Source organism: Mustelus asterias, chromosome 20 (assembly GCF_964213995.1).
Source record: "Mustelus asterias chromosome 20, sMusAst1.hap1.1, whole genome shotgun sequence".
In the NCBI taxonomy this organism is placed as follows: domain Eukaryota; kingdom Metazoa; phylum Chordata; class Chondrichthyes; order Carcharhiniformes; family Triakidae; genus Mustelus; species Mustelus asterias.
Window position 1 is genome coordinate 81156555 of NC_135820.1, and position 27150 is coordinate 81183704.

Genomic DNA, 27150 nt, shown 5'->3' on the forward strand with positions numbered 1-27150 from the left:
TGGAATATAGTGTTCAATTCTGGTCGCCACATTACCAGAAGGATGTGGAGGCTTTGGCGAGGGTACAGATGTCGTCTGCTTTGGAGGGCATTAGCTATGAGGAGAGGTTGGAGAAACTTGGTTTGTTCTCATTGGAATGATGGAGGTTGAGGGGCGACCTGATAGAAGTCTACAAGATTATGAGTGGCATGGACAGAGTGGATAGTCAGAAGCTTTTTCTGAGGGTGGAAGAGTCAATTACTAGGGGGCACAGGTTTAAGGTTCGAGGGGCAAGATTTAAAGGAGATGTACGAGGCAGATTTTTTTACACAGAGGGTGGTGGGTGCCTGGAACTCGTTGCCGGGGGAGGTAGTGGAAGCGGATACGGTAGTCACTGTTAAGGGGCGTCTCGACAAATACATGAATAGGATGGGAATAGAGGGATATGGTCCCCGGAAAGGTAGGGGGTTTTAGTTCAGTTGGGCAGCATGGTTGGTGCAGGCTTGGAGGGCCGAAGGGCCTGTTCCTGTGCTGTAATTTTCTTTGTTCTTTGTTCTAAATGGAAGGGAGGAGCAGAGGAATCCAGCAATACAGGTACACAATCACTAAAATTGGCAATGTAGCTTAATAATGCCATTATACAAAATCCACAAAGTACTGAGGTTCATTTCTAGAGGGATAGAATTAAAAAACAGAAAGATTCTGTTAAACTAACACACAACATTGGTTAGACTATACTTTGTGCCCGGTACACAGGTCTGGTTTCCATGTTGCAAAAAGAATTTTGAGGCATTGGAAAAGATAGAAAAAACTTTGTCAGGATGATAACCAGAAGTTAGAGGCTATAACTATCAGAAAAGACTGAACAGATTGAGAATCTTTTCCCTCGAAGAGAGAAGGGCTGAGGGATGTCTTGATTGTGAAAGGATTTGATAGGGTAGACATGACAAAGATGTTTCTACTTATGAAGGGAACCAAAACTAAGGCCATATGGGCATCAATAAATCCAAGAGAATTCACAAGAAACTGCTATAACCAGGCGAGATTGTGAACTTGGTATTAAATTGAGTAGTTGAGGTAAATAGTATAGATGCATTTGAGGGGAAGATGGATAAATACACGAGGGAGAAAGGAATAGAAGGATGTGTTTATAGGGTGAGATGACAGGGGCAGGGGAGGCTCGTTTGGAACATAAACACCAGCGTAGACCTAGTGGGCTATTATCTTATCTGTGGCTGATCAATGACTTCTTGTGGAAAGTGGTGTGTTGGATCGTCTGAGTTCTGTAAAATGCTGTAGCACCTGGATGGTTTAGTTCTAGTTAATTACAAATAATTTGATTGTTGCTTCTTGTGCTAAAAAATTGATAGCTCCTTCCCTCCACATCTCTTCCTTGCTCTGAAATAGTGTGTCAGACTCCAGGTCAGAAGGTTGCGTGAGAATCATGTCAGACTCGTGGAGTTTTTCTGTGGTTGGTCCCTGGATTTTATATCAGGATAAAGTTCATTGTTTGCGAATGTTCCTGAAATGATGAATCTCAAAACCATGATTAAAAATGATATTGAAAAACTGAGTTGCAGAGTAACAAATAGAGCCTTGGCAGGAGCGGTTTTCAGCCTGCATTAGATTGATTGTCAATACCGGCCTACTGCTTGCATAACCTGTTGTTGTGCAGGTTTTGGTAGCTCTGATTAAGGAGAGAATGGTGCTACGAGCTTAGTGTGACCAGATCTTGGCTTATGAGGTTCAGGATGTTAAGGTACTTTTAACATTGCCACTGATTTTATTGTGTATGTTTGTTCACTGTACAAAGCTCACAATTCCCTTATTCCTGCATCAGATCATAAACGTGTGAAAATTTAAGTTTATAATTTGGTCTGTAATAAGTTGCTGCTTTTAGCATAGAATCATACAGCGCAGAAGAGGCCCTTCAGAACATCGAGTCTGCACCGACACATTAGAAACACCTGAACTCCCACCTAATCCCATCTGCCAGCACTTGGCCCATAGCTCTGAATGTTATGATATGCCAAGTGCTCATCTAGATACTTTTGAAAGGATGTGAGACAACCCGCCTCCACCACCCTCCCAGGCAGCGCATTCCTGACCATCACTATCTTCTGGGTAAAAAGGTTTTTCCTCACATCCCCCTGAACCTCTTACCCCTCATCTTGAACTTGTGTCCCCTTGTGACTGACCCTTCAACTAAGGGAAATAACTGCTCCTTATCCACTCTGTCCATGTCTCTTATAATCTTGTGCACCTCGATCAGGTCGCCCCTCAGTCTTTGCTCCAACGAAAACAACCCAAGTCGATCCAACCTGTCTTCATAACTTAAATGTTCCATTCCAGGCAGCATCCTGGTAAATCTCTGCACCCCTCCAGTGCAATCACATCCTTCCGATAATGTGGCGATCAGAACTGCACACAGTATTCTAGCTGTGGCCTCACCAAAGTTCCATACAACTCCAACTTGACTTCCTTCTTTTGTAGTCTATACCCCGATTGATAAAGGCAAGTGTCCCATATGCCATTTTCACCACCCTACTAACATGCCCTTCCGCTTTCAGAGATCTGTGGACAAACACACCAAGGTCCCTTTGTTCCACAGAACTTCCAAGTGTCCTACCATTCATTGAATACTTTCTTATCAAATTACTCCTTTCAAATATCACCTTACACTTCTCAGGGTTAAATTCCATCTACCACTTATCTGCCCATTTGACCATTCCGTCAATATCTTCTTGCCGTCCAAGACACACTGCCTCACTGTTAACCACCCATCCAATCTTTGTGTCATCTGCAAACTTACTAATCCTATCCCCCACATAGCCATCAATGTCATTTATATACATGGCAATTAATAAGGGGCCCAACACCGATCCCTGTGGTATGCTACTGGACACTGGCTTCCAGTCACTACAGCAGCCTTCTACCATCACCCTCTGTCTCCTACAGCTGAGCCAATTTTGAATCCACTTTATCTAATTACCCTGTATCCCAGGTGAATTTACCTTCTTTACCATTCTCCCATAGGGGACCTTGTCAAAGGCTTTGCTGAAATCCATATAAACTACATCAACTGCTCGACCCTCATCTACACACCTGGTCACCTCCTCAAAAAATTCAATCAGATTTATTAGGCATGACCTCCCTCTGATGAAGCCATGCTGACTATCCCTGATCAAGCTTTGCCTCTCCAAGTGGAGATAGATGCTCTCCTTCAGAGGTTTCTCTAATAGTTTCCTTACCACTGATGTGAGACGTACTGGTCTGCAGTTCCTGGTTTAGCTCTGCAACCCCTCTTAAATAACGGAACCACATTAGCTGTCGTGAACATTAAGCTGGATACTGGTGGCTCTTTCCCACAATCCACACTAAATGAAGGACAATGTAAAAGCCAGACTAGGATAACCCAGTTACCATATGTTCTATGTTGAGTTAGGGAGTGCTAGTCAAGGAGGTGGGAGGGTGGGGGCAGGTATGGTAGAAGTAATAAAATCCCTACAATGCAGAAGATGGCCATTCGGCCCATCGAGTCTACACCAACTCTCGGAAAGAGCATCTTACCCACACATTTCCCATGGCTAATCCACCTAACCTAAGCATCTTTGGACACTAAGGGGTAATTGAGCATGACCTGCACATCTTTGGAGTGTGGGAGGAAACCCACGCAGACACTGGGAGAAAGTGCAAACTCCATGCAGACAGTAACCTGAGGCTGGAATCAAACTCAGGTTCCTGATGCTGTGAGACAGCAGTGCTAACCATTGTGCTGTCCTACGACAACGATATGCTGGCTTTAATGAAGTAATGTTGCAAACATCCCAAGGAGCTTCTCCAAAGTGTCGTCAAACAAATTTTATACTGAGTCACACATTTGAACAGATAACTAAAATCTTGGACAAAGAGGAAGATTTTAAAGAGAGAACGAGCCAGGGAGTTTTAAAATGGAAATTCCAGACAGCTGAAGGTACAGTCACCAATAAAGACAAAAAATGCTGGAAAAACGCAGCAGGTCAGGCAGTATCAGTGCAAAGAAACAGAATTAAATAAACTTAAACTTAACATTTCACATCAAATGACCTTTCATCAGCCACCAATGGTGGAATGATGAAAACCTGGATCCTGCAAGAGGCCAGAATTCAAGGAGCACGGTGATCTTACAGCGTTCTGAGGCTGGCCGAGGTCACAGACACGTGATCAGAGGCTGGGAATTTTAAAATCTTGTTCTCTGGCTGACCAGTTTCCCCAGGTTAGGAAGGAAAGGTTAGCTGGTATGTGGCGTTCATTTACTATTCCATTATTTCTATTGGAAAATGCATTCAGGCAGAATCGGGCTCAGCTTTAATCCACACCCTAACCCTCCCAGTCAAACAGCACGTTGATGCTCATATATCAAAATAACTTCTTGGGCTCCTGTCATAAATAATTGTCTTAGCAAAAGAGAAAAGAAATGGAACAAACAAAATTATACCTACGTATTAAAATAAAATGTCAGTGCAATTCCTGTTAAAGCTTTCTTTCATATACTTGTTTTATGAAATCAGCTCATATTAACTTGTCAATCTGTAATCCTCAGTAGAGGAGCTCCAGTGCCACCTGTAACAGATGGGTGCCATTCCAGTATGATGTGTTTACACGGCCAGTTGCATTGCAAACATAAAAGTAAGAATTGATAATAGATGCTAAAAACCAGCACATAAGGAGACTATAATGGCTGAATGCTCCATTTTAGTTTTTCTCAGCCTCTTGTTCTACATCACCTGAAGACTATACTTGGTTTTAATACCCAAGACTACACTTGGTCTTAATACCCGGAGCGTAACACCATATAATTTGTGTTTAAATAAGAAATTTAAGGTTTAAAGTAATTAAGAATTTGAATTAATGCTTACAGTTTTTAAATTGTTTTTTTCAAAGAAATTTTGTTTGTTTGCAGCCTTCCACTTCAAAGGCAGCCAAGCATCCACTGACACTAGATGCCTCACCAGTTGATGGACACACAGTACAGCTCTCGCACGCAAGCACCAAGGACCAACAAAACCCCCTCAATCCAGCGAAAGCTCCAGAAATAGCTGGTCCCTTGGCCGAGACCAGCAGCAAGAATGATGCTCAAGGTGCACAGGCAGATGTGAGCGTGGACCAAACGCAGCCACTTACCAAGTTCGAGGATGGTGGCACTAAGGTTAAGAAAAAAAGGAAGAAAAAAGAACTGAAGGAGGAGGCGACTAGTGAAACAGCAACCAGTGACAGTGCACCCAAACCAAAGAAGAAAAGAAAGGAACCCAAGGGGGACAAGGAACCTAAAGAGGGTAAAGGGGCTAAGGAGCCAAAAGGTTCTAAAGGACCCAGGGGCACCAGAGAACCGAAGGAAGCTAAAGGGGCCAAGGGGGCCAAAGAGCCGAAGGAGCTTAAGGGTGCCAAGGAACCTAAGCAATCTAAAGAGCCAAAATGTAAATCAAACACTACACCCAAAACCAAGGGCAGCAAGAAAACCAGGTATGGAGCTTTAACTGCATGTGCGACTGTTGACTTTAATTTTTTTGATGGCTTTTGAAATTTACTCTCAGGATGTGAGTGCTGGAAAGGCCAGAATTTATTGCGTACTGTTAATTGTATTTAAAGTGAGGATGTGATGCTTTCTTGAACCACTGCAGTCCAAGTGATGTAGGTACTCCCAGAATTGTTGGCTATGGAGTTCCAGAATTTTGAAATAGCAACGAAGGAACAATTGTACAGTATGTTTCTGAGTCAGAGTGGTCTGTTACTTGGAGGGGAACTTTGAGGCGGTGGTGTCCCATGCCTCCACTACCCTTGCCTTTCCAGATGGTAGAGATCTTGGGTTTCAGAGATGATGTTGAAGTAGCCTTGGCGAGATGCTGCAGTGTTTCTTGTAGATGGTACTTATGCTGCCACTGTGTGCTGGTGGTGGAGAAAGTGAATATTAGAGATTGTGGATTGGTGTCAATCAAGTGGGCTGCTTTAACCTGGATGGTGTTGAGCTTCTTGAGGTTTTTTGGAGCTGCATTCATCTAGACAAGTAGAGTAATCCAGCATGCCCTTGACCTAAATCTTATAGATGGTGGACGGGCTTTGGCCAATCAGGTGACTCACTTGGCACAACACCCAACCTCTGACCTGCTCTTGTAATCACAGTATTTATGAGGCTGGTCCAGTTAAGTTTCTAGTCAGTGGTGACCTCCCACCAGGATGATGGTGGGGAGTTTGGGTGGTAATACACTTCAATTTCATGGGGGGAGGTGGTTAGATTCTCTTAGTAGGCCATTCGGCCCATTGAGTCTGTTCTGTCATTCAGTGAAATTATGACTGATCTGATATAATAATCCTCAACTCCACTTTCCTGCCATATCCCCATAACCCTGGATTTCTTGACTGATTAAAAATCTGTCTATCTCAGCCTTGAGCATACATAACGACCCAGCCACTACAGCCCTCTGCGGTAAGGAATTCCACAGAATCACCACCCTCTGAGAGAAGAAATTCCTCATCTCTGTCTTAAATTGGCAACCCCTTACTCTGAGATTGTGCGTTCTAGACTGTCCCACAAGGGGAAACAACCTCTCAGCATCTTCACCCTGTCAAGCCCCCTGAGAATCTTCTATGTCTCTCATTCTTAGAAACTCCAATGAGTACAGGCTCAACCTCACTCAGTCTCTCCCACCTCACCTCTGGAATTCAAGTCTCTTGTCTGTGTTTGAACCAAACCTGGAGTGAGGTCTGGAGCTCACTGATCTTGACAGAATGCATGAGACCTCTTGGCCTTTGGATTCAATATTGAGGGCTCCCAGTGCCATTCCCTCCTGACTGTCTGCTAATATCGTTCTCTCTAATGTGTCTGTTCTGATAGTAGAACAGGACAGACCCACAGATGGTTCTGGAGGAATCTGGGATATTGGCTGAAAGATATGACCAAGTTGTTTGTCTAGACTGTGGGACAGCTCTTCCCACTTTGACGCAAGTCCCTAGATGTCCGTTAGGAGGACTTCACAGGGTTTGATGTGTTTTTGTTATCTGAAGTCCTCACTCGTGCTGGGTGGTCAATCCAGTTTTATTGCTTGTACGTTTGGTAGTATCTCAGTATAAATAAGTGGCCTGCTTAGACCACTTCAGAGTACAGTTAAGAGTCCACCATGTCTTATATGGAGCCACATATAGACCATACCAGGTAAGCATGGCAATCAGTAATAATGTGATCATCAATACTGTTAGCCTTTTATTTCAGATTTTACTTAACTAACTGAATTTAAAGTCCTCATGCTACTATGATGGGATTTGAATCCATGTGTCTGGATATTAGTGCAGGAATGGTTCAGTCACATAACCATTATTGTATAGTACCTGTGTAATTGTGATCTTAATTCATTGAAATAAAAGCAAAATACTGCAGATGCTGGAAATCTGAAATAAAAACAAAGTACTGGACAAACTGAGCAGATCTGGCAGCATCTGAAAAGAGGAAAGTTCTGGAAAATGCTGTCTAAAGGCTGTTTCGCTGATGGTCATCAGGCCTCAGTAGGGTAATAAAAAGAGTCTGTACAATTTGCAATAGGTATGAGAAAGAGTGCGTGTAGAGGATGGATTTGTCGGGTAACTAATGGGTTGAGTGTGAGAGTAACCCTACACAGATGTGAAGTGCACAGTGTGGTGAAGCTCACAGTCTAAACTCCATGTCAGTAATGTTTAATTGAACACGGTGGCACAGTGGTTAGCATTGCTGCCTCACAGTGCCAGGGACCCGGGTTCAATTCCGGCCTCGGGTCACTGTCTGTGTGGAGCTTGCATATTCTCTCCGTGTCTGCGTGAGTTTCCTCCGGGTGCTCCGGTTTCCAAAGACGTGTGGGTTAGGTTGATTGGCCATGTTAAATTGACCCTAGTGTCAGAGGGATTAGCAAGGTAAATGTGTGGGCCCACGGGAATAGGGCCTGAGTGGGATTGTGATCGGTACAGACTCGATGGGCCGAATGGCCTCCTTCTGTACTGTAGGGATTCTATGATTTCCGCAGTGCTGTAGGGATGCAGCATTGTCCCCTGCACCATATACAGGAAATTATGCTTGTAGTCATGCATGGATGGAATATCGGTGGCTTGAAGATTTATTTTTCAGTTATTTGAGAAGTTGGATCTCTGGATATATGCTCAAGTGAGGATTGAGAAGTACAGGCACTCTCGGGTTGCTATCTGCATTCCTCATGTTCCAACAAGCCAGCAAAGAAAGGGGCTATGATTGTATTATAGGCTGGTTTTCCTAAACCCATGTTATGGCTGCAGGTCCTTGATTTAAAGTTGCATCATGTGCCAAAGGGCAATTTACCAAAGATAAAACAGATTTGTACATGCTTTTCATGCCTCAGGATGTCCCAAACTGCTTTATAGTTTATGAAATATGTTAGGGTGCTGGACCAGAACCCAAGGTATATTATGAAACCAGACTAGACCCCAATAATTTTTCTATTTTGGCATCAATATGAGAATTGGATGCTGCGCTCCAGGAGCCACTGACAAATGAGGGATCTTTTATAGTAAAGCAAACTTTATTTAATAACTCAGTTTGACTATTACTCTAACAAATGCTGCAGCTTAACTATTAACAGTTGAACAACAATAAAGGAAACAACTCTAATTTCTAACTTATCACTGTTTCAGTTCTGGTGCGGCCGCACTTGGAGTATTGCGTACAGTTCTGGTCGCCACATTATAGGAAGGATGTGGAAGCATTGGAAAGGGTGCAGAGGAGATTTACCAGGATGTTGCCTGGTATGGTGGGAAGGTCTTATGAGGAAAGGCTGAGGACTTGAGGTTGTTTTCGTTAGAGAGAAGAAGGTTAAGAGGTGACTTAATAGAGGCATACAAGATGATCAGAGAATTAGACAGGGTGGATAGTGAGAGCCTTTTTCTTCGGATGGTGATAGCACAAGGGGACATAGCTTTAAATTGAGGGGTGAGAGATATAGGACAGATGTCAGAGGTAGGTTCTTTACTCAGAGAGTAGTAAGGGCGTGGAATGCCCTGCCTGCAGCAGTAGTGGACTCGCCAACGTTAAGGGCATTTAAATGGTCATTGGATAAACATATTGATGATATTGGAATAGTGTAGATTAGATGGGCTTTAGATTGGTTTCACAGGTCGGCGCAACATCGAGGGCCGAAGGGCCTGTACTGCGCTGTAATGTTCTATGTTCTAAATAAGCAATATTTGTCTGACAGACTTACAATGCTACTTTAAATACAGTTAGCAACCATAAATATACTTGCTATAAGGAGTACACACAGTGTCAAAGCTTTCAAACAGGTTTTGATTTTCAGAGCAGCTTACATACCTCTGTCTTTAAGCAAACTCCAGCCAGAACTCCAAAAGCTGTTTTCTCTCCTACATACCTAGCTTCTCCAATTAATACATCATCACATGACCCTGCCCACCTAAACCTACATTCCATTCCTTTCATCAAAACCCCAGGGGACCCTTTCCTTTTGTAAACAAAGTTCCATTAGCATTTTCTTAGTAAACAGTACATGGCTAAAAGGAGTAATTATCCTGCTCTTCCAGCATCTGAGCTGTATATTTTCCAGACACACTGACTATCTGTAGAAAAAAAACTTGAATCTTAAAACATTATCAAAATCCTGGAGCACTCTTCCTTATAATAGTATGGGAATATCTTCGCCATGCAAATTAGAGTAGTTGGAAATTGTCTTCACCATCTTCAATGGGTAATTAAGGATGGGCAGTAAATGCCAGCCTTACCACTGATGCCTACGTCCCAAGAGCATTTATTTAAATTGCCAGTTTCAATGTCTCCTATTTGTCTGAGTTACGCAGGCCAGAAATGTCTCCGATTTGATCTGCAGCCTTGTCAGCCATGATGATGTAATGGATGCTGTGAATGAATAAAAGTTAAAAAGCACAGCCATGTGCTTTCACATTCAGTGGCCTATGGAATAAGGAGGATAACAAGAGACTCACTCCTGGTTGCTATTTTAGGACATTGATATTTTCACTAAGTATAGGACGCTTAGCCAGCGGACACTGCTCAGAGTATTTTGTCCCATCACACTTAGTAGTAATCTTGGTAAGTCTTGCACACAACGTGGGACTATGCCAAAGGTAAAATGATTAGGAGAGAAGAGTGGACAAATGAAGTAGTATCGAAATGATGTCTTCAAATCTTATGTGCTGTAGGAGGCCATAAGTTTTGAGTTCCTGGGTAATGAGTTGGAGTAAGGATGTTTTAATGACTACTGAATCTTGTGGTTGGTGAACTGAATCCCTCAGCAGGGTTAGAGTTTCACAATTTAATTCAACTTTTTACATATGAAGATATACATAGCACATTCTGAAACAGACTCGCGCAGAAAATGCCATGCTTCCTAAACCTTTTGGTCTCTATCTCATTAACATAACTTTTGCAGTTTCTTTAATTTATGGAGAAAACGTAATGCATTCCAAAGACTGGCTCAGATTTATACTAATGGCTCTGTCTTAGATTTATACTCAAGGCACTGACCACAACCTGCTCCCATCACCAGTAAGTTATCAAGTCAGTTCATTGATGAGACATAAATTGTGTTTCATAGCTCTTATGTCACCTCGGCATTTTTTTACAAAAACATTTTGCATTTTAATTTTTTAAAGCAGATATCTCTTAATTTGAGATATTTAATTCAAATTCCTGTTGTTGTCTGAAGTGAAATTTATTGCCTTGCTATCTACTTCCACTCCACAATGGTGTGTATATTTCCTAGAATGCTCTTCTTCCTTCTGAGGGCACTGACTCTTGCTATGTACTGTTCTAAACACTCGGCTGCCCTAAGGTACTTTGCCAAAGAGACCAGGCCCCATGTGTGAACTTCGACTACCAAGTGTTGATGAATTATAAATTGCAGCAATGACCTATGCTCTTGTTTATGCTCCACATGAGCCTGCCCCAGTTCTGTCCTTTTGCACGTCCCCTAATTTTAATCACTTCACCATTCAGGGCCATATCTTAAGCTACACAGACCCTAATCTCGAATTCCCTCCCCAAACTTTGCTCTCTCTCTCTTTGAGATGTTGCATAAAACGTAGCTTGTTGAACAAACTTTTTGTCACCTGTCATAATATTTTCCTGTGCGACACAGATTTGATTTGATTTATTGTCATGTGTTAGTATACAGTGAAAATCATTGTTTCTTGTGCGCTATACAGACAAAGCATACTGTTCATAGAGAAGGAAAGGAGAGGATGCAGAATCGAGATTACAGTCATAGCTAGGGTGTAGAGAAAGATCAACTTAATGCAAGGTAGGTCCATTCAAAAGTCTGATGGCAGCAGGGAAGAAGCTGTTCTTGAATAGGTTGGTATGTGTCCTCAGACTTTTATATCTTTTTCCTGACTGAAGAAGGTGGAAGCGAGTATGTCCAGGGTGCGTGGGGGCCTTAAATTTGCTGGCTGCTTTTCCGAGGCAGTGGGAAGTGTAGACAGAGTCGGTGGGTGGGAGGTTGGTTTGCGTGATGGATTGGGCTACATTCACGACCTTTTGTAGTTTCTTGCGGTCTTGAGCAGAGCAGGAGCCAAACCAAGCTGTGATACAACCAGAAAGAATGCTTTCTATGGTGCATCTGTAAAAGTTGGTGAGAGTTGGAGCGAACATGCTGAATTTCCTTAGCCTCCTGAGAAAGTAGAGGCATTGGTGGGCTTTCTTAACTATAGTGTCAGCATGGGGGGACTAGGACAGGTTGTTGGTGATCTGGACACCTAAAAACTTGAAGCTCTCGACCATTTCTACTTCATCCCTGTTGATGTAGACAGGGCATATTCTCCACTACACTTCCTGAAGTCAACGACAATCTCCTTTGTTTTGTTGACATTGAGGGAGAGATTATTGTTGCCGCACCAGTTCACCACATTCTTTTTCTTTTTCTTGTCTCGTCAGGTGTAAGATTCTGGCTATGGAGCATTTTACAATGTTAAGGGTGCTACATCAATGCAGATTATTGTTAACATGGACTTAAAGCTCAAGCATTTTGTGTCTTAGAATAATGGATTGATGGAGTACAGGAGGAGACCGTTCCGTTTGTTATGTCTATGCTGGCTGTTTGAAAGAGGCTAGAATAATATGACTGAACCAGGCCTGATACTTTGACTCCAGAGCTGTACTGCATGAGTTTAACACACACCGACACAATACAGTAATCCCCCTGAGCCCAAATTTGGTTCATTGGTTGTTCAGATAAATGCTGTGGCTACAAGAGCCAGAATCTTGTGGAGAGAAACTCACCTCCTGACTTCCCAAAGCTTGTCCACAAAGCACAAGTCAGGAGTGTGATAGAATACTCTCCACTTGCCTGGATGAATACAGCACCCTGCTTGATTAGCACCCCATCCACCAGCTTCAACATTCACTCCTTCCACCGCCAATGCACAGTGGTAGCAGTGTGTATCATCTACAAGATGCACTGCAGGAACTCACCCAGGTCAATTAGACAGCACCTTCCAAACCCATGTCCTCTATCAACGAGAAGGACAAGGGTAGCAGACACATGGGAACACCAGCACCTGGAGGTTCGCTTCCAAGTCGCTCACCATTCTGACTTGGAAATATATCACTGTTCCTTCACTATCGCTGGGTCAAAAATCCTGGAACCTTCTCCTGAACAGCACTGTGGGTGTACCTACACCTTAGTGGTTCAAGAAGGCAGTTCTCCACCGCCTTCTCAAGGGAAATTAGGGACGGGCAATAAATGTTGGTCTAGCCAGGGACATCCACATCCCATGAAAGAAATTAAAGATAAATTGTCTTAAATTGTACACTTAAAATATGAAAAGAAATAATTTCACTAAAAGTTTTTTAAAACTTATCTTCTTGTAGCAAAGAGCAAGGCCCAACACCAACTGAAAAGAAGAAGAAAGGCAAAAGGAAAAATGGCGTTCCAGGGGAGAATTCCGAACAGGAGCAGTTAGCAGCAAAGGCAACGCAGGCTGCCGAGGAGCTAACGGATGCACAGGTAAAGCTGGTTATTTCAGCCAACTCCCAGATACCCGTCACCCAGAATTGTCCAAATGAATTGAGAGAGGTTTATGGGCTCTGATGAAGTTTTGAAGGGAGGAAGGGCCATAAATAGAAGAAGTAATTCAAAACTTTCATTCAGTAAGAATTTGAGAAGCTTGAAATGTAACTAAAAGGTATAATTGTTAGGTGTAGGCATTAAAAACAATTGTCATGTGGTCCTTGCATTGTCCAGAGTGATACTGGACAACTCTGCCGAGGCGTGAACTGGAACCCACAGGCCAGGGACAATGCCTGGCTGGACAGACAGACTAGAGAAGGTGCTGGAGTTGATTCACAATCTATGTTGTTATGTGGCACAGGCAGTGTTTTGGTGTCATAATTGCTTTCAATTTTGTTAGGTTAAGCAAGAGAAAAATCAGCCACTACACCTGTTCCTGGTGGCTATGCAGGGATGAATATCCAGTGCTTCAAAGTGTACAGTGTGACCAAACCTGAACTCAGTGGGGATTGCCTGTGATGGTATTGCCTGCTGACCCCAGTTGTCCAGATTGCCCATCCAGTTGTCTGGGGAAATCCTCAGGAATTGAAATGTGCAGCAAGAGCATCTAAGTTATATTTAGTGTCTCATGTTATTGCTGGAACATTGAGCCCATGCACTTCATAGCGCACTTGGATTTGACTTTGCTTTGTATGAAATATTTGCCTCAAAATCCTTGCATTATGTGAGTTAATATGCATTCTGCAGAGCTGTTTGTTTGAGTTGGTGTGCCTGTCTGATGAGGCATTAAACAAGTGGAGGTAACAGATCTTATATCATTATTTCAAAGATCAGTTGGGGAGTTCTTCCTGGTGTCCTGGCCATTATTTATCCTTCAACCAGTATCACTAAAACAGATAATTTGGTTATTTATCTTATTCCTGTTTTTGGGATCTTGCCGTGTGCAAATTGGCTGCTTTGCTTCCTACAACATTGATTCCACTTCAAAAAAGTGCTTGATTGGCTTTAAAGTGGTTTGGGCATCCAGAACTCATAGAATGTGCTGCATACATTTTCAATTTTTTAACTTCATTCATTCACGGGCTGTGGAAGTCACTAGCTAGGCCAGCATTTATTCCTCATCGCTAATTGCCCTTAAGAAGGTGGTGGTGAACCACCATCTTGATCTGCTGCAGTCCATGTGGTGTAACTACACCCACAGTGACAATGAAGGAATGATGACTTGAGTTCCAGGTCAGGATGGTGTGTGGCTTGGCGGAAAAGTTGCAGAGAGTGGTGTTCCCATCTGCTCCCATTGATCTTCTAGGTGGTAGGGCTGTGGATTTGGAAGGTGCTATCGAAGGAGCAGTGGTGAGTTTCTATGGTGCATCTTGTGGATAGTGCACATGGCTGCTAATGTGTCGGTCCTGGAGGGAGTAAAGGTGGCGGATGGGGTGCCAGACAAATGGGCTGCTTGTCTGGATGGTGTTGAACTTCTTGAGTGTTGTTGGAGCTACACTTATGAAGGAAGTGGAGAGTATTCCATCACGCTCCAAGGAATATAGGAGCAGGAGTAGACCATTCAGTTCCTTGAACCTGCTCTGCCATTCAGGTAGATCGTGGCTGATCTTTTTTCTCAGTGCTATTTACCCATAGTATCCCCATATCGCTTGATATCTTTTAATATCTAGAAATCTACCAATCTCTGTTTTGAGCATGCTCGATGACTCAGCCTCGATAGCCCTCTGGGGAAGAGTATACCAAAGATTCACCACCCTCTGTGAAGAAATTCCTTCTCAACTCTGCTAAATGGCCAACTTCTTATTCTGAAATTGTGTCCCCCTAGACCCTAGTTCTAGACCCCCTAGAGAGGGGCAATGTCCTTCCTGCATCTACCCTGTTGAGCCTTGTAAGAATTTTGTATGCTTCAATAAGATCATCTCTCATTTTTAAACTCTAAAATATACGGGCCTATTCTCCTCATAGGACAATCCTATCTCAGTGATCAGTCTGGTGAACCTCTGTGCACCCGCTCTAGTATATCCTTCCTTAAATAATAGACCAAACTGTCCACAATACTCTAGGCTCTACACAAGTGCGGCAAGAGTCCTTTACTCCTATGTCAAATCCTTTTATAACAAAGGCCAACATACTATTTGCGTTCCTAATTGTTTGCTACAACTTCATGTTAGCTTTCAGTGATACATGAACAAGACCACCCAGGTCCCTTTGGACATAACACTTTCCAAGCTCTCATCATTTAAGAAATAATCTGCATTTCTGTTTTCCCTACCAAAGTGGATAACTTCACATTTTTCCAAATTATATTTCATTATATTGCCTACTCACAAATTCCCTTGAAACCTCTGTGCATCCTCCTCACAAGTCACATTCCCACCTACTTTTATGTTACCAGCAAACTTGGGAATATTATATTTAATCACCACATCCAAACTGTTGATGTAGATTCTGAGCAGCTGGAGTCCAAGCACTAACCCTTTCGGTACCTCACTAGTCAGTCTGCTGATCTGACCCTAACCCTTTTATACCTGCTCTGTTTTCTGCTTGTTAACCAATCCTCAATCCACGCCGTAATATTACCCCCAATCCCATGTGCTCCAATTTTGCTTGCTGACCTCTTAAGTGTGGGACCTTATCGAAAGCCTTTGGAAAATCCAAATGCACCACATTCATTAGTTCCCCTTTATTTAATCTGCTAGTAACATCTTCAAAAAAAACAGATTTATCAAACAACCTTTCCCTTTCACAAATCCATGTTGACTCTGCCCAATCCGACCATTATCACATCCTTTTTAATAGATTCTAGCATTCTAATGTCTAACAAGTCTTAGTTCCACATTTTCCATCTCCCTCCTTTTTAAAATAGTGGGGTTACATTTGCCACCTTCCAATTTGCAGTAACCATTCCAGAATCTATAGAATTTTGGAAGATGACCGCCGATACATCCATTATCTATACAACCTCCTCTTTCAACATTCATGGGATATAGATCATCAGGTCAAGGGGATTTATCAACTTTCAGTATCATTCATTTCTGCAGTTCTACTTTTTTTAAAAACCGGTACTGATTTATTTCAGATCTTTGATCTTTAGTCTTTTGTTCCCTAGTATTTCAAGGAGGTTTTTTTGTATCTTCCTTACCGAAGACAGACAGTATTTGTTTGGTAATGCCATTTCCTTATTCCCCATTATAAACTCGCCTGTCTCTGCCTGTAAATGACCCACATCGTCTTTACTAACCTCTTCCTTTTTACATACCTGTAGAAGCTGTCACAGTCCGCTTTTGTTTCTTACTAGTTGGCTCTCGTATTCTGTTTTCTCTTTCAGTTTCTTGATCCTCCCTTGCAGAATTCTAAAATACTCTCAATCCTCAGGCTTACTACTTTTTGTGGCAACTATAAGTCCCTCCCTTTGATCTAAAGCAATCTTTAAATTCTCTTGTTAGCCATAGTTGGATCAGTTTCCCCCCTGGAGTTTTTGTGCCTTCAAGAAATGTATATTTATTGCAAACCATGTATAACGTCAATAAATGCTAGCCATTGCCTGTTGACTGCCATATCTTTAATGTAGTTTCCCAATCTACCACAGCCAATATGCTCCTCATACTTTTGTAGTTTTTTTTTGTTTAGATTTAAGATCCTAGTTTTAGATTGAATTAGATCACTTTCAAAGTTTACATATAAGCCTAACTTGTGTCCTGTAGATGGTGAACAGATTTTGGAGAGTCAGGTGGTGAGTTACTCTGCAGAATTCTCAGCTTCTGACCATCTCTTGTAGCCGCAGTATTTATATGGCTGATCCAATTAAATTTCTGGTCAATGGTCATCCCCAGGATGTTGATGGTGGGATATTCAGTGATGTTAATGCCATTGAATGATGGGGAGATAATGGCCTATTGTTATTATTGCTAGTCTATTAATCCAGAAATATTCGTTCAAATCCTGCCACGGCAGATGGTGGAATTTGAATTCACTAAAATCTGAAACTAAGAATTTACTGATAATCATGAAACCATTGTCGATAAATGCTGGCCAACCAGTGATGCCCATGTCCCATGAATGAATAAATAAAAAATGTCAGGAGTCTTTTTTGCAAAGTTGAAAGGGAAGAACATCAGAATTTTCAAAATTGTGATCAGTTTGCTGCTTGCACTCTGGCTGGGAGTCACTGAGCACAGTCCGCAGTACTTACACTTTTCCAGTGACTAGCTTCATAACTATCGCTGCATGAGGGTGATTGGGGAGCTTCAGGAACAAAGGTGCTAAAGATAAAAATAAAGAGGTCAATTTTATCTTATTGTAGAGGCTGGGAAATTCAAAGTATCAGGCGGAATGCTGGTTTATATGGATCCTGCTCAATATTACTCATCTTCATCGGAGAGGGAATTTGTTTTTAGACCAACATTACACCCAGTCCTGTCATCTTCCTGACTGGTGGGATGAGTTTAAAACGTCTCCATTGGGTGGGTGTGAAAATCAGCATTGTGCCTGATCCCACTTGATGAGTTCAGGCAAAATATTTCTCCAGAATTTCTCTGCTCTTGGGAGTGATTGGCCCTGGCACGTCAGGAAGTGGTTGAACACTGCATTTGTGCAAAATCTCGCTTTTGCTTTACTGATGTCACTTGAGCATGTCATGGCAAATCTTTTAAGTTGTTGGTTTTCCCTCGTGTGGCAATGGAAGAATATTCCTGTAATTAGAAGCAATGGTGAGACAAAAAAAAGTCTAAGTTATTTTTCTGCCAATTATCCTTTTCTAGCACTTTGTTGTTACTTGATTTCTGGCAGTCCTTTTATTTTGTTATTTCTGCCGTGAATTCCTCGAATGTGTAGTTATCACTACAATGTGTAGTTGAAGTGAGGACAGTTGCTCAGGGAAGTGGATTATGCTGTTTTCATTTTGTAGCAGCGATTTTTCCATGATTCTTTAGCTCAGATAACCTTCTGATGTAATGGGTGTGTTTTAAGTTCTGGCACAGCTGTGTGTAAGTGCGCGTGTGTGTGAGAGAGAGAGAGACACGCTGTGATGCACTGAGCTGAGCCATGTAGTTGTGGGATTCTGCTTTGTTTTATGAATGGTGACTTCTGAGTGAAGCTGCAAACACTCGGTAATACAGAAGTTGAATCTTGTTGAAAAGAGATGCAATTTTGCTAAGGCTTTTCATCGTGACCTCATCAGGACAAAGGCAAGAACGCCAAATTTCAAACAGTTACAGTTTTATACTACAGGAGGAAAGGGTGCTGATTGGTTAACAAGTGAACTCTGGCTAAAGTTTTGTCAGGGCAAACGCAAATGGAGCTATAGGCTTCCTTAGCCCTGGGTAATTGAAAAAGCGTGTAAAACCTGAACATCTAGAATCATAAAATCTCTGCAGTGGAGCAGGAGGCCAATCAGCCCATTGGACCTGCACCAACAACAATTCCTGTAACCTCCTGACACTAAGGGGCAATTTAGCACGATCAATCAACCTAACCTGCAGATCTTTGGACTTTACATGAAATCATAAAATCCCTACAGTGCAGAAGGAGGCCATTCAGTCCATTGAGTCTGTACTGACCACCCAGGCCCTATTCCCGTAATCCCACATATTTACCCTGCTAATCCCCCTGATGCTAGGGTCAATTTAGCATGGCCAATCAACCTAACCCGCACATCTTTGGACTGTGGGAGGAAATCAGAGCACCCAGAGGAAACCCATGCAGACATGGGGAGAATGTGCAAGCTCCACACAGGCAGTGACCCAAAGCGGGAATTGAACCCGGGTCCTTGGTGCTGTGAGGCAGCAGTGCTAACCCTGTGCCACCATGCCACCCCTTTTCTATATCCTTTTTCTTTGTAGAGAGCAGGTCTGTACACATGAATACCTATTGCTTCTAGCAAGACACTGCATCGTGGCATCATCTGAGCCTGAAGAAAGCCTCGTGATTACAGTTAGTGTAGCTTTTAGCGCACTCAGAATTGTTCAGCAGGTGCTGTCCAATCAAGTAATTGTAACATTCCAGCCAAAAAGCTTTGTTACTTTGTGTCTCTTTTCAGCAATATTTAAGCTGCAAAGTGGGGGGGAAAAGTGAATTAATTTCATTCAGATTTCAGGTATTCTCCTGAGTCTGTTCCCAAATGTTGCCATAAGGGGTAACCATGAGAAGTATGCCTGTACATAGGGAGCAAGCTGCCATTGGCAAATGCCAAGTTGACAAAACAGACACCATGTTTGGATTTTAGATATTTCTAATCGTTTCATTTTACATGGTGATTTATTTGAGTTAATGGAAGAGGTGATATAACTTTCATCCTTTAAAAGATGGGGTGGGGAATGTGGGGAGGGGAGAGAACTTCTTCTGGTGCTTGCTTCAACTTGTATGACTCAAAATAGATTGCCTTGATAAGCAGTACCGGGGCTGTTTTCACTCTGTATGAGAGAACTTTTTGGCACAAACTGTAAAGGCAAATCTAATGAAAAACTCCAAAATGTAAAAGAAGTGATCAAGGCTTTTGTAGCAGATTGATACTGTGGCATCTAATTCGGTCATACAACCCCTCCTTGAAGCTTGGTGTCTGTTGAGTTTTCCTTCTGCATCCCAATGACTGCTATGTGTTGTCAAAGTCACTTTTTTTCTCCTGGTGGAAGAAGGTGCTTTCTGCAACTGATAAAGGCCTGGATTTTGACAGGGTTATGACAGTCTTATTTGGTTGATTGTGCTCCTGTTTTTCTGAACCAAGATCCTTCATCCATACTGTTCTTCTTTCATTTTTTATTAGTGTTACTCCTCCTCTTCCATTTTGTCTGCCTTTTCAAAACGTCAGGTTCCTGAAAGACTTTGCCTCGATAACCACGCTACCACACTTCTCCAATGACTGTTAGACCCAATTATCTCTATTGGTGCTGCTAATTTTTCAGTCTTGTTACGAATGCTTCTTGCATTCAGATAAAATGCCTTGGATTTGAACTTCTTTACCATATTGAGGATACTATATAAATTCAAATTGTTGTTCCTTATTGGCATTCTAGTTTGTGTAGTTTCGCTGTTGCGGAAAATCTTCAGGTTAAAATTTAAAACTTGAAGCTGAAGAATTGGCTCTGGAAAGGTTTCTAGTGAGTTTCAATGGAACACAGGGACAGGAGGTGGACATACAGTCACTCTCGCCTGTTCTGCCATTGACTGATTTGCATCTCAACTCCATTTATCTTCCTTGGCTCCATATCCTTATTACTTCTCTACAATGAAAACCTATCAATCTGAGTTTATAATTTTCAGTTAGCAGAGGCATTGTGCTGATCTGGACAAGTGATCTGTTTAGAATGAGGACAAGATTTGCCTTTTAGTTGCAGCAGTGACTGGAAATGTGATCCGTGTAAACAGAATTATTTTGCTGATAAACCTGGACGTTTTCTATTTTCTCACTTGCTTTGTTTTGATTTTGAGCAACTTCTGATTTTTACATTTTGAATAGATATATGTATGTGTTTAGATCTATATAGATATATATTGTGCATGCATACATGTATGTACGTGTTTGGAATGATATCTGTTACCTGTCAAAATTGCTTATTGGTTTAGTAGGTAGTTTGAGAGGTCTGCCATTGATTGGCAAGTGGCAAAAATGGATTGAAAAAGTTTTTGGAATCTGAACTTGTATAACTCGAAATAGATCGCTTTGGTAAGCAGTACCAGGACTGTTTTCTCTCAGTATGAGAGAACTTTTGGGCCACCTCTTTGCTAAGTATCTAAAGATCTTCATCCAGTGAATTATCTGACGAGTCAAGAATGATAGAAAGCAACACTTGGGACTATTGAGAATTTCCAAGAGGGAGATCTGCAACCAAAAGTTCATCTCACGCCATATACTAATGAGGAACTGCATTAAATCTGCTGCAAACCACGAAGCCGCTTTAAAAGTTGGAGTCAAAGTACTTCTAGAGCCTGATTGCTGTCCGAAGTAGTGCCATCTCTTCGGCCTCTGAACCAGGTTTGGTTGGAACTGATCGCATTGCCAGACGTTGCCATGACAGAAAGACAAACACCAATTGCTGTACCTCGTCCGTGGGCTTTTCAGGTTTGAGGTGGTGTGTCCACCTGAACCATGCTCTGATCTGGAGAGCATCTCAGAACTGTGAAGTTTTCTACCCTAAATATGTGGAAGAGGATGGATTTGGGAGGTTAATACTGGCAAACGGTTATTGTTTTAGTATGAAACGTGTCATGCCATGTCTTGAATTGTAAGTTTGTAGAATACATTAGCTAATGTCAACGATCGGGAACAATTGAACGTGGGTTATTTTCTTTAGCAAAGCAAGAGTTGACAGGTGACTAGGTAAAGGTCTTTCAAGTTATGGAAGAGCTTGATAGATGTGGAGAAGATGTTTTAAGTGAGACCAAATCTAGGGGCCTTAACTAGAGTAAATTGCTAATCCCAAAAAATCCACTATGGGTTCAGAAGAAACCTCTTTATTCTGAGAGTGATGAGAAAGTGGAAGCCAATGCTATAAGCTCTCCGTGATCTGAGTAGATGTATTTAAGTGGAAGCTAGATGAACGCATGATGAAGAAAGGGAAAGAAGGATTTGCTGATATGATGAGGTGAAGGAAGGTGGGAGGAGGCTGATGGGAAATATAAACACTGGCACAGGCAGTTGTGAGATTGGTTTGTTTCTGTGCTATACTTTCTATGTAACCATGAATGGCATTGATACAGTCATTGATCTTAGTATCATTATTGAGGGTGAGCAAAGTGGTTTTATAGTTTAACTTGTGCTATATTCTCAGATAATTTATTTTATTTCAACAATACGCACCTGTAGTTAAAGGACATGCACCTATTTTTTGCAGCTCATTGAGGATTTGTGTGCAAATGTAGCCATTAATGTCAGTTGATTGGGGAGGCAGGTGATAGTAGAAGGTAGAGGTTATCAATGTCTATTTTCAGAAGCATGACATTATTACTGCTTCCTTGACCCCAGGAGTGTGTTGTGCTGATGGTGTGAGCAGGATATTTTTAAAACTTGTCAGTGTTAACTTTCAAGGGACCCATTGTAACTGGAAGACCAGCTGGAATAAACAAACTGCCTGAAGAAATAGCCAACACTCTCAGACCTTGAGAGGACACTAGGAACAGGATTGTTGAAAGGAATAAATGAGGAAGAGTGTACGTGTATCTGTAGACAGTTGGAGTTGCTGAAGAATGATGGAGCTGGTAGTTGTTGGACTTTCTAAACAGGACAGGTTCCATTCTTTTATCAGCCAGCCAAAGTTTGAACACAATCACCCTCTGGAGAGTGCAACATTCTAGCATCGGCCTAGCCCTCCCGCCCCAGCTAAGCTATGTAGACTGTGTTTAGTGTAGTTGTGACAGTTACTGAGATGCTGTCTTAATGACGCAAGTTTCTTGTTTATTTGGTAGAAGCGACGATCAGGCCGTCAAGTAAAACGAAGGAAGTACAATGAAGACTTGGACTTCAAAGTTGTCGATGATGCCGGTGAAACAATTGCTGTACTGGGAGCAGGGCGGATTTCTCCGAACTCTGGGTCCTCACAGAAAGGAAACCAGACGACGGTAAGATGCTTAAGTAGAGAGCAGATAGGGATATCACTAAATCACTGAACCTTCTGGGGAGGGTTTGGGCCATGTTTCCAGAGAATTCAAGTAATTAGCGCTCTGTTTTGGCTGAGGACCATAATGTTGGAGAAGGAGCACGAAGTTTTGGTAGAATGGCTGGCTATTGGCGATGGATCTATTAGTGATCCCTTCCAATAAGGCACAGTGTCAAGTTAGGAAGTCTTAGATTGAGCACAGTGGTGGTGAAGGCTAAAGGTTTTCTTTTGGTCCATATTTGAATTGGCATCTAGACTGATCCATAGTTTTGTTGATGGAATGGCTCCAGTGATGAATAATAGGAACAGACGTTACAGATTGGACTCTGGATTTGTTTGTCGAACTGTGAAGTGAATGGGATGTTTTTAACCTTTCACCCTGGAAATCTCCTATCAGTGAGTGTATGGGCCTTGTCTGTCTTTCTGTCTATGTTTGTGCAGTATTGCGTCAGGTAGTGTGTGCGTGCGTGTGCACGCAATGGCCCTCCCTCCCCATCCAAAATCAGCTGACTGCCCTGAATTGCAAGGCATTCTAGGTATTTCGGTTTTCAGTATAACTAAATAATGTTAATGGATTGCACCAAATTTAATGTATAGACTTCTGGTGAAATTCAGGATGACTGTACTCTGCTGGTTCTTAGTGTTAGCATGAGAAACCTGAAAAACCTTCTATAATGTTGACAGTAATTTCAATCTATAGATTCTCAACATATAAAATAGGACCACTGTGTGAAGTTCAAGAAGTCTGTAAAATTAGGTTCAATGACTTGGAGTCTGTTATCCAGACTGAAGAGCACTGAACTAATGTTTGACATGACCACGTCATGCATAAATATGTCAATTTTTGATACTTTTGACACGTTTTTGATCGTGTTGAACAGAGGGGTGATGTATCAGTAATATAGTGATTTCATTGAGAGTCTTCAACACTTCACGAGCCAATACCTAGGTTTGAGTTAACTTTGAAATACTGTTGTGCCTTTCATATCACTCGATCTCTGCCTTAATCAGCTTACCTGTGTGCTTAAGTTGTCTGGATCACAAGCTCTGGAATTTCCCCTTTACCTCTCCACTTTAAGACACTAGTTAAGCTATACCTCTTCTTGGTCATTTGTTCCAATTCCTCTGTACATGACATTCTGACCTATTTTGCTGGATTACATTTTTGTGAAGCATCTTAGGTTGTTTTACTATGTTACAAATGCTATATAAATACAAGTTGTTGTTGCATGGCATAGACTGAACAGTTCTGTCCTAAAATGCAATTGATATTCTATATATATCATCCTGTAATATCGTAACTATGTTCAGGGTTTTACACAGAAAGAAAAGACTTGGTTTACACACGTAGATTCAAACAGCAACACCTCAGATTTTATTGAAGGGCTGCTCTCTCTGCACTGCAGAATACAAAAGTGGAAGTAAAACAGCAGCCTAAGCACACACCCTAATGATATCATCAGCTCTTCAAGCAAGAATACAACCCTTTTTAAATAAATAACAATTCTTTAATTTACATATTAAAGAGGGCCGACTACCAGAAACAGATGAGAATTTTGATGTGTAGCAGGAGGCTCTTGTAAATAGGTAGACGGTGACGTGTTGGCATGAATGGGATGATATGTATATTGATCACATGATCTTTTACTGCCTCATTAATGCTAATTTTGGAAATTAAAATTGGCTACATGGTGTCCAATGAGATATTCAGTCTGTGCCTAATGCCTCAACCTGTTGAAACAGTCAGAAAGTTTACTATTTTGTGCTCAGGTAGGAGTAGAGACCATGTTGGTTGTCTATTTCTTTTGTTTTAGATTGTTTCTATCTTCCTAAAACCTTCTTGGTGAGAATTAAGTGCAGGGTCACGGCTGCCAGAATGGGATGAAGGAGTACAATATAAAGGGAAAAGACTCTTAGTACTTTAGAGGATCAGGAGGACCTTGGGGTCCGGGTCCATAGGACTCTAAAATCGGCCCCGCAGGTGGAGGAGGTGGTTAAGAAGGCGTATGGTGTGCTGGCCTTTATCAATCGAGGGATTGAGTTTAGGAGTCCAGGGATAATGATGCAGCTATATACGACCCTCGTCAGACCCCACTTGGAGTACTGTGCTCAGTTCTGGTCGCCTCATTACAGGAAGGATGTGGAAAAGATTGAAAGGGTGCAGAGGAGATTTACAAGGATGTTGCTTGGATTGAGTGGCATGCCTTATGAGGATAGGCTGAGGGAACTCGGTCTTTTCTCCTTGGAGAGACATAGGATGAGAGGAGACCTAATAGAGGTATATAAGACGTTGAGAGGCATAGATCGGGTGGACTCTGAGGCTTTTTCCCAGGGTGGAAATGGCTGCTACGAGAGGACACAGGTTTAAGGTGCTGGGGGGGTAGGTACAGGGGAAATGTTAGGGGGAAGTTTTTCACACAGAGGGTGGTGGGTGAGTGGAATCGGCTGCCGTCAGTGGTGGTGGAGGCAAACTCAATAGGGTCTTTTAAGAGACTCCTGGATGAGTACATGGGACTTAATAGGATGGAGGGTTATAGGTTGGCCTTAAAGGTAGGGATATGTTCGGCACAACTTGTGGGGCCGAAGGGCCTGTTTTGTGCTGTAGTTTTTCTATGTTTTTCTTCTATGTTTTCTAACTGCACAAAAATAATTGAGAGGCACCAAGGTTAGATTTTACAAGGTTATAGATTGTAGAAAAATAGGGAAGCTGAGTGAGAAAGAATGAGGGGAGGAGAAATAGTTTGTGTCTTAATATCATCACAGGGAGGATGTGCAGAGAGCTACATGGGATGTGTTTGGAGGTGCAGGAAAGGAGAGCGGAGAGGAAAAATGGCCATAGTGGCACTTGAAAGTGGGGAGTTTGGAAGTTGACCATTTCTAGTGTCATGTCCAGGAGTGTGTAAGATTTCAGTTAAGGAAACGGTGTTTAATTCATAGGATCATAGATTTGTACAGCAGAGAAAGAGGCCATTCTGCCAGTTGTGCCTGTGCTGGTTCATTTGAAAGGGCTATCTGATTATCCCTGTTCCTTCCTCAAAGCCCTCTGATGTTTTATTTGCTGCAGGTTCAATTTCCTTGTGAAGTTTATTATTGAATCCACTCCACTCTGTTTCAGGCAGTGCATTCCAAACCCTCAGAATATGCCACGTAAAAGAAAACATCCTTATCTTCTACCTGGCTCTTTTGCTACATATCTTAACTCCGCCTCTTCTGGTTACTGTCCTTCCTGCCAATGAAAAGAGTTTGTTTATGCTACCAAACCCCTTCATACTTTTGAATACCTCCGTTAAATCTTTCCATAGTTGTCTCTGCTCTAAGGTGAACATTGATGTTGCAAATTTAGCTACAGTACATTCGCTTCCTTCCTCCAAGTGGCGACACGGTGGCACTCAGCGTCAGGGACCTGGCTTCGATTCTCGCTTGGGTGACTGCCTGTGCAGAGTCTGCACGTTCTCCCCGTTTCTGTGTGGGTTTCCTCCGGGTGCTCCGGTTTCCTCCCACAGTCCGAAAGATGTGCAGGTTAGGTGGATTGGCCATGATCAATTCTCCTTCAGTGTACCCACTGGAATGTGGTGACAAGGGGATTTTCACAGAATCTTCACTGCAGTGTTAATGTAAGCCTACTTGTGAGACTAATAGGTAAATTTAAACTTAAGCCATTAATATATATTGTAAACATTTGCAGTCCCAGCACCGATTCCTGTGGAACCCCACTGGTTACAGGTCACCAACTGAAAAAGAACCCCATACCCCCTATACCATGTGCTCCTACCTTTGATGTGGCACCTTATCAGATGCACTTTGGAAATCCAAGTACACCACATCTTCAGGTGCCCTTAATCCCAGCACCTTAATTTTCCACACACAACTAAAGTCCTTCATCCCTGGCATCATTCTAGTAATTTTCCTGTGCACCCTTGTTTTAGAGTTTGCAAAGCATTTTTTTTTGATTTCCCATACTAATTAAGTGGAATAAAAACAGAAAATTCTGGAAGTACTCGGGAGGTCAGGCAGTATTTGTGGAAGTGAGTTGACATTTCAAGTCAATGGCCTTTCATCAGACAATCAATGTAAATGAAGTTTGTTGTATGTTGGTGAGTGATTATACTGGCCAGGAGTCACAGGCTCCTTAAACTGTATAATAATTTTAAAAGCAAAATACTGTAGATGCTGGAATCTGAAATATAAACTGAAAATGCTGGAAGATCTCAGGAGGTCTGACAGCATCTGTGGAGAAAGAATAGAGCCAACGTTTCGAGTCTGGCCGACCTTTCGTGAGAGCTGGATAATTATTTGTCTGCTATTAGATAATTGCCACATGCAGTATTCTAAGTAAAACTTTTATTGAGAGTTGAAACTGGAAAGACTTTTCATATTCCAATCATTGAAAGAGGGTTTTCCTCCTTGAAGCAATGAAGGGTCATGGGTATCTTGACTGGAGGTGTGCAAAAGTAAGATGGAGTCTGGTCTTGTAGATATGCAAATACACAGTAAATCCCCTACAGTCACCAACAATCCATTAAGTGGGTGCAGCATAAATTCACCAGAACAAAACTGGGGATTTAAGAACATAA

General features: G+C 42.1%; 1 protein-coding gene across 3 annotated transcripts in view; it reads left to right on the forward strand.

The window, feature by feature from the left end:
* Positions 1–27150, forward strand: part of chd6 (chromodomain helicase DNA binding protein 6) — a 204392-nt gene that overhangs the window by 79266 nt on the left and 97976 nt on the right. For all 3 annotated transcript variants that reach the window (XM_078236970.1, XM_078236969.1, XM_078236971.1), the window contains 3 exons: positions 4922–5481; positions 12848–12983; positions 22386–22538. In XM_078236970.1, the coding sequence (XP_078093096.1) occupies positions 4922–5481; positions 12848–12983; positions 22386–22538 (849 nt within the window). The remainder of the gene's footprint in view (positions 1–4921; positions 5482–12847; positions 12984–22385; positions 22539–27150) is intronic.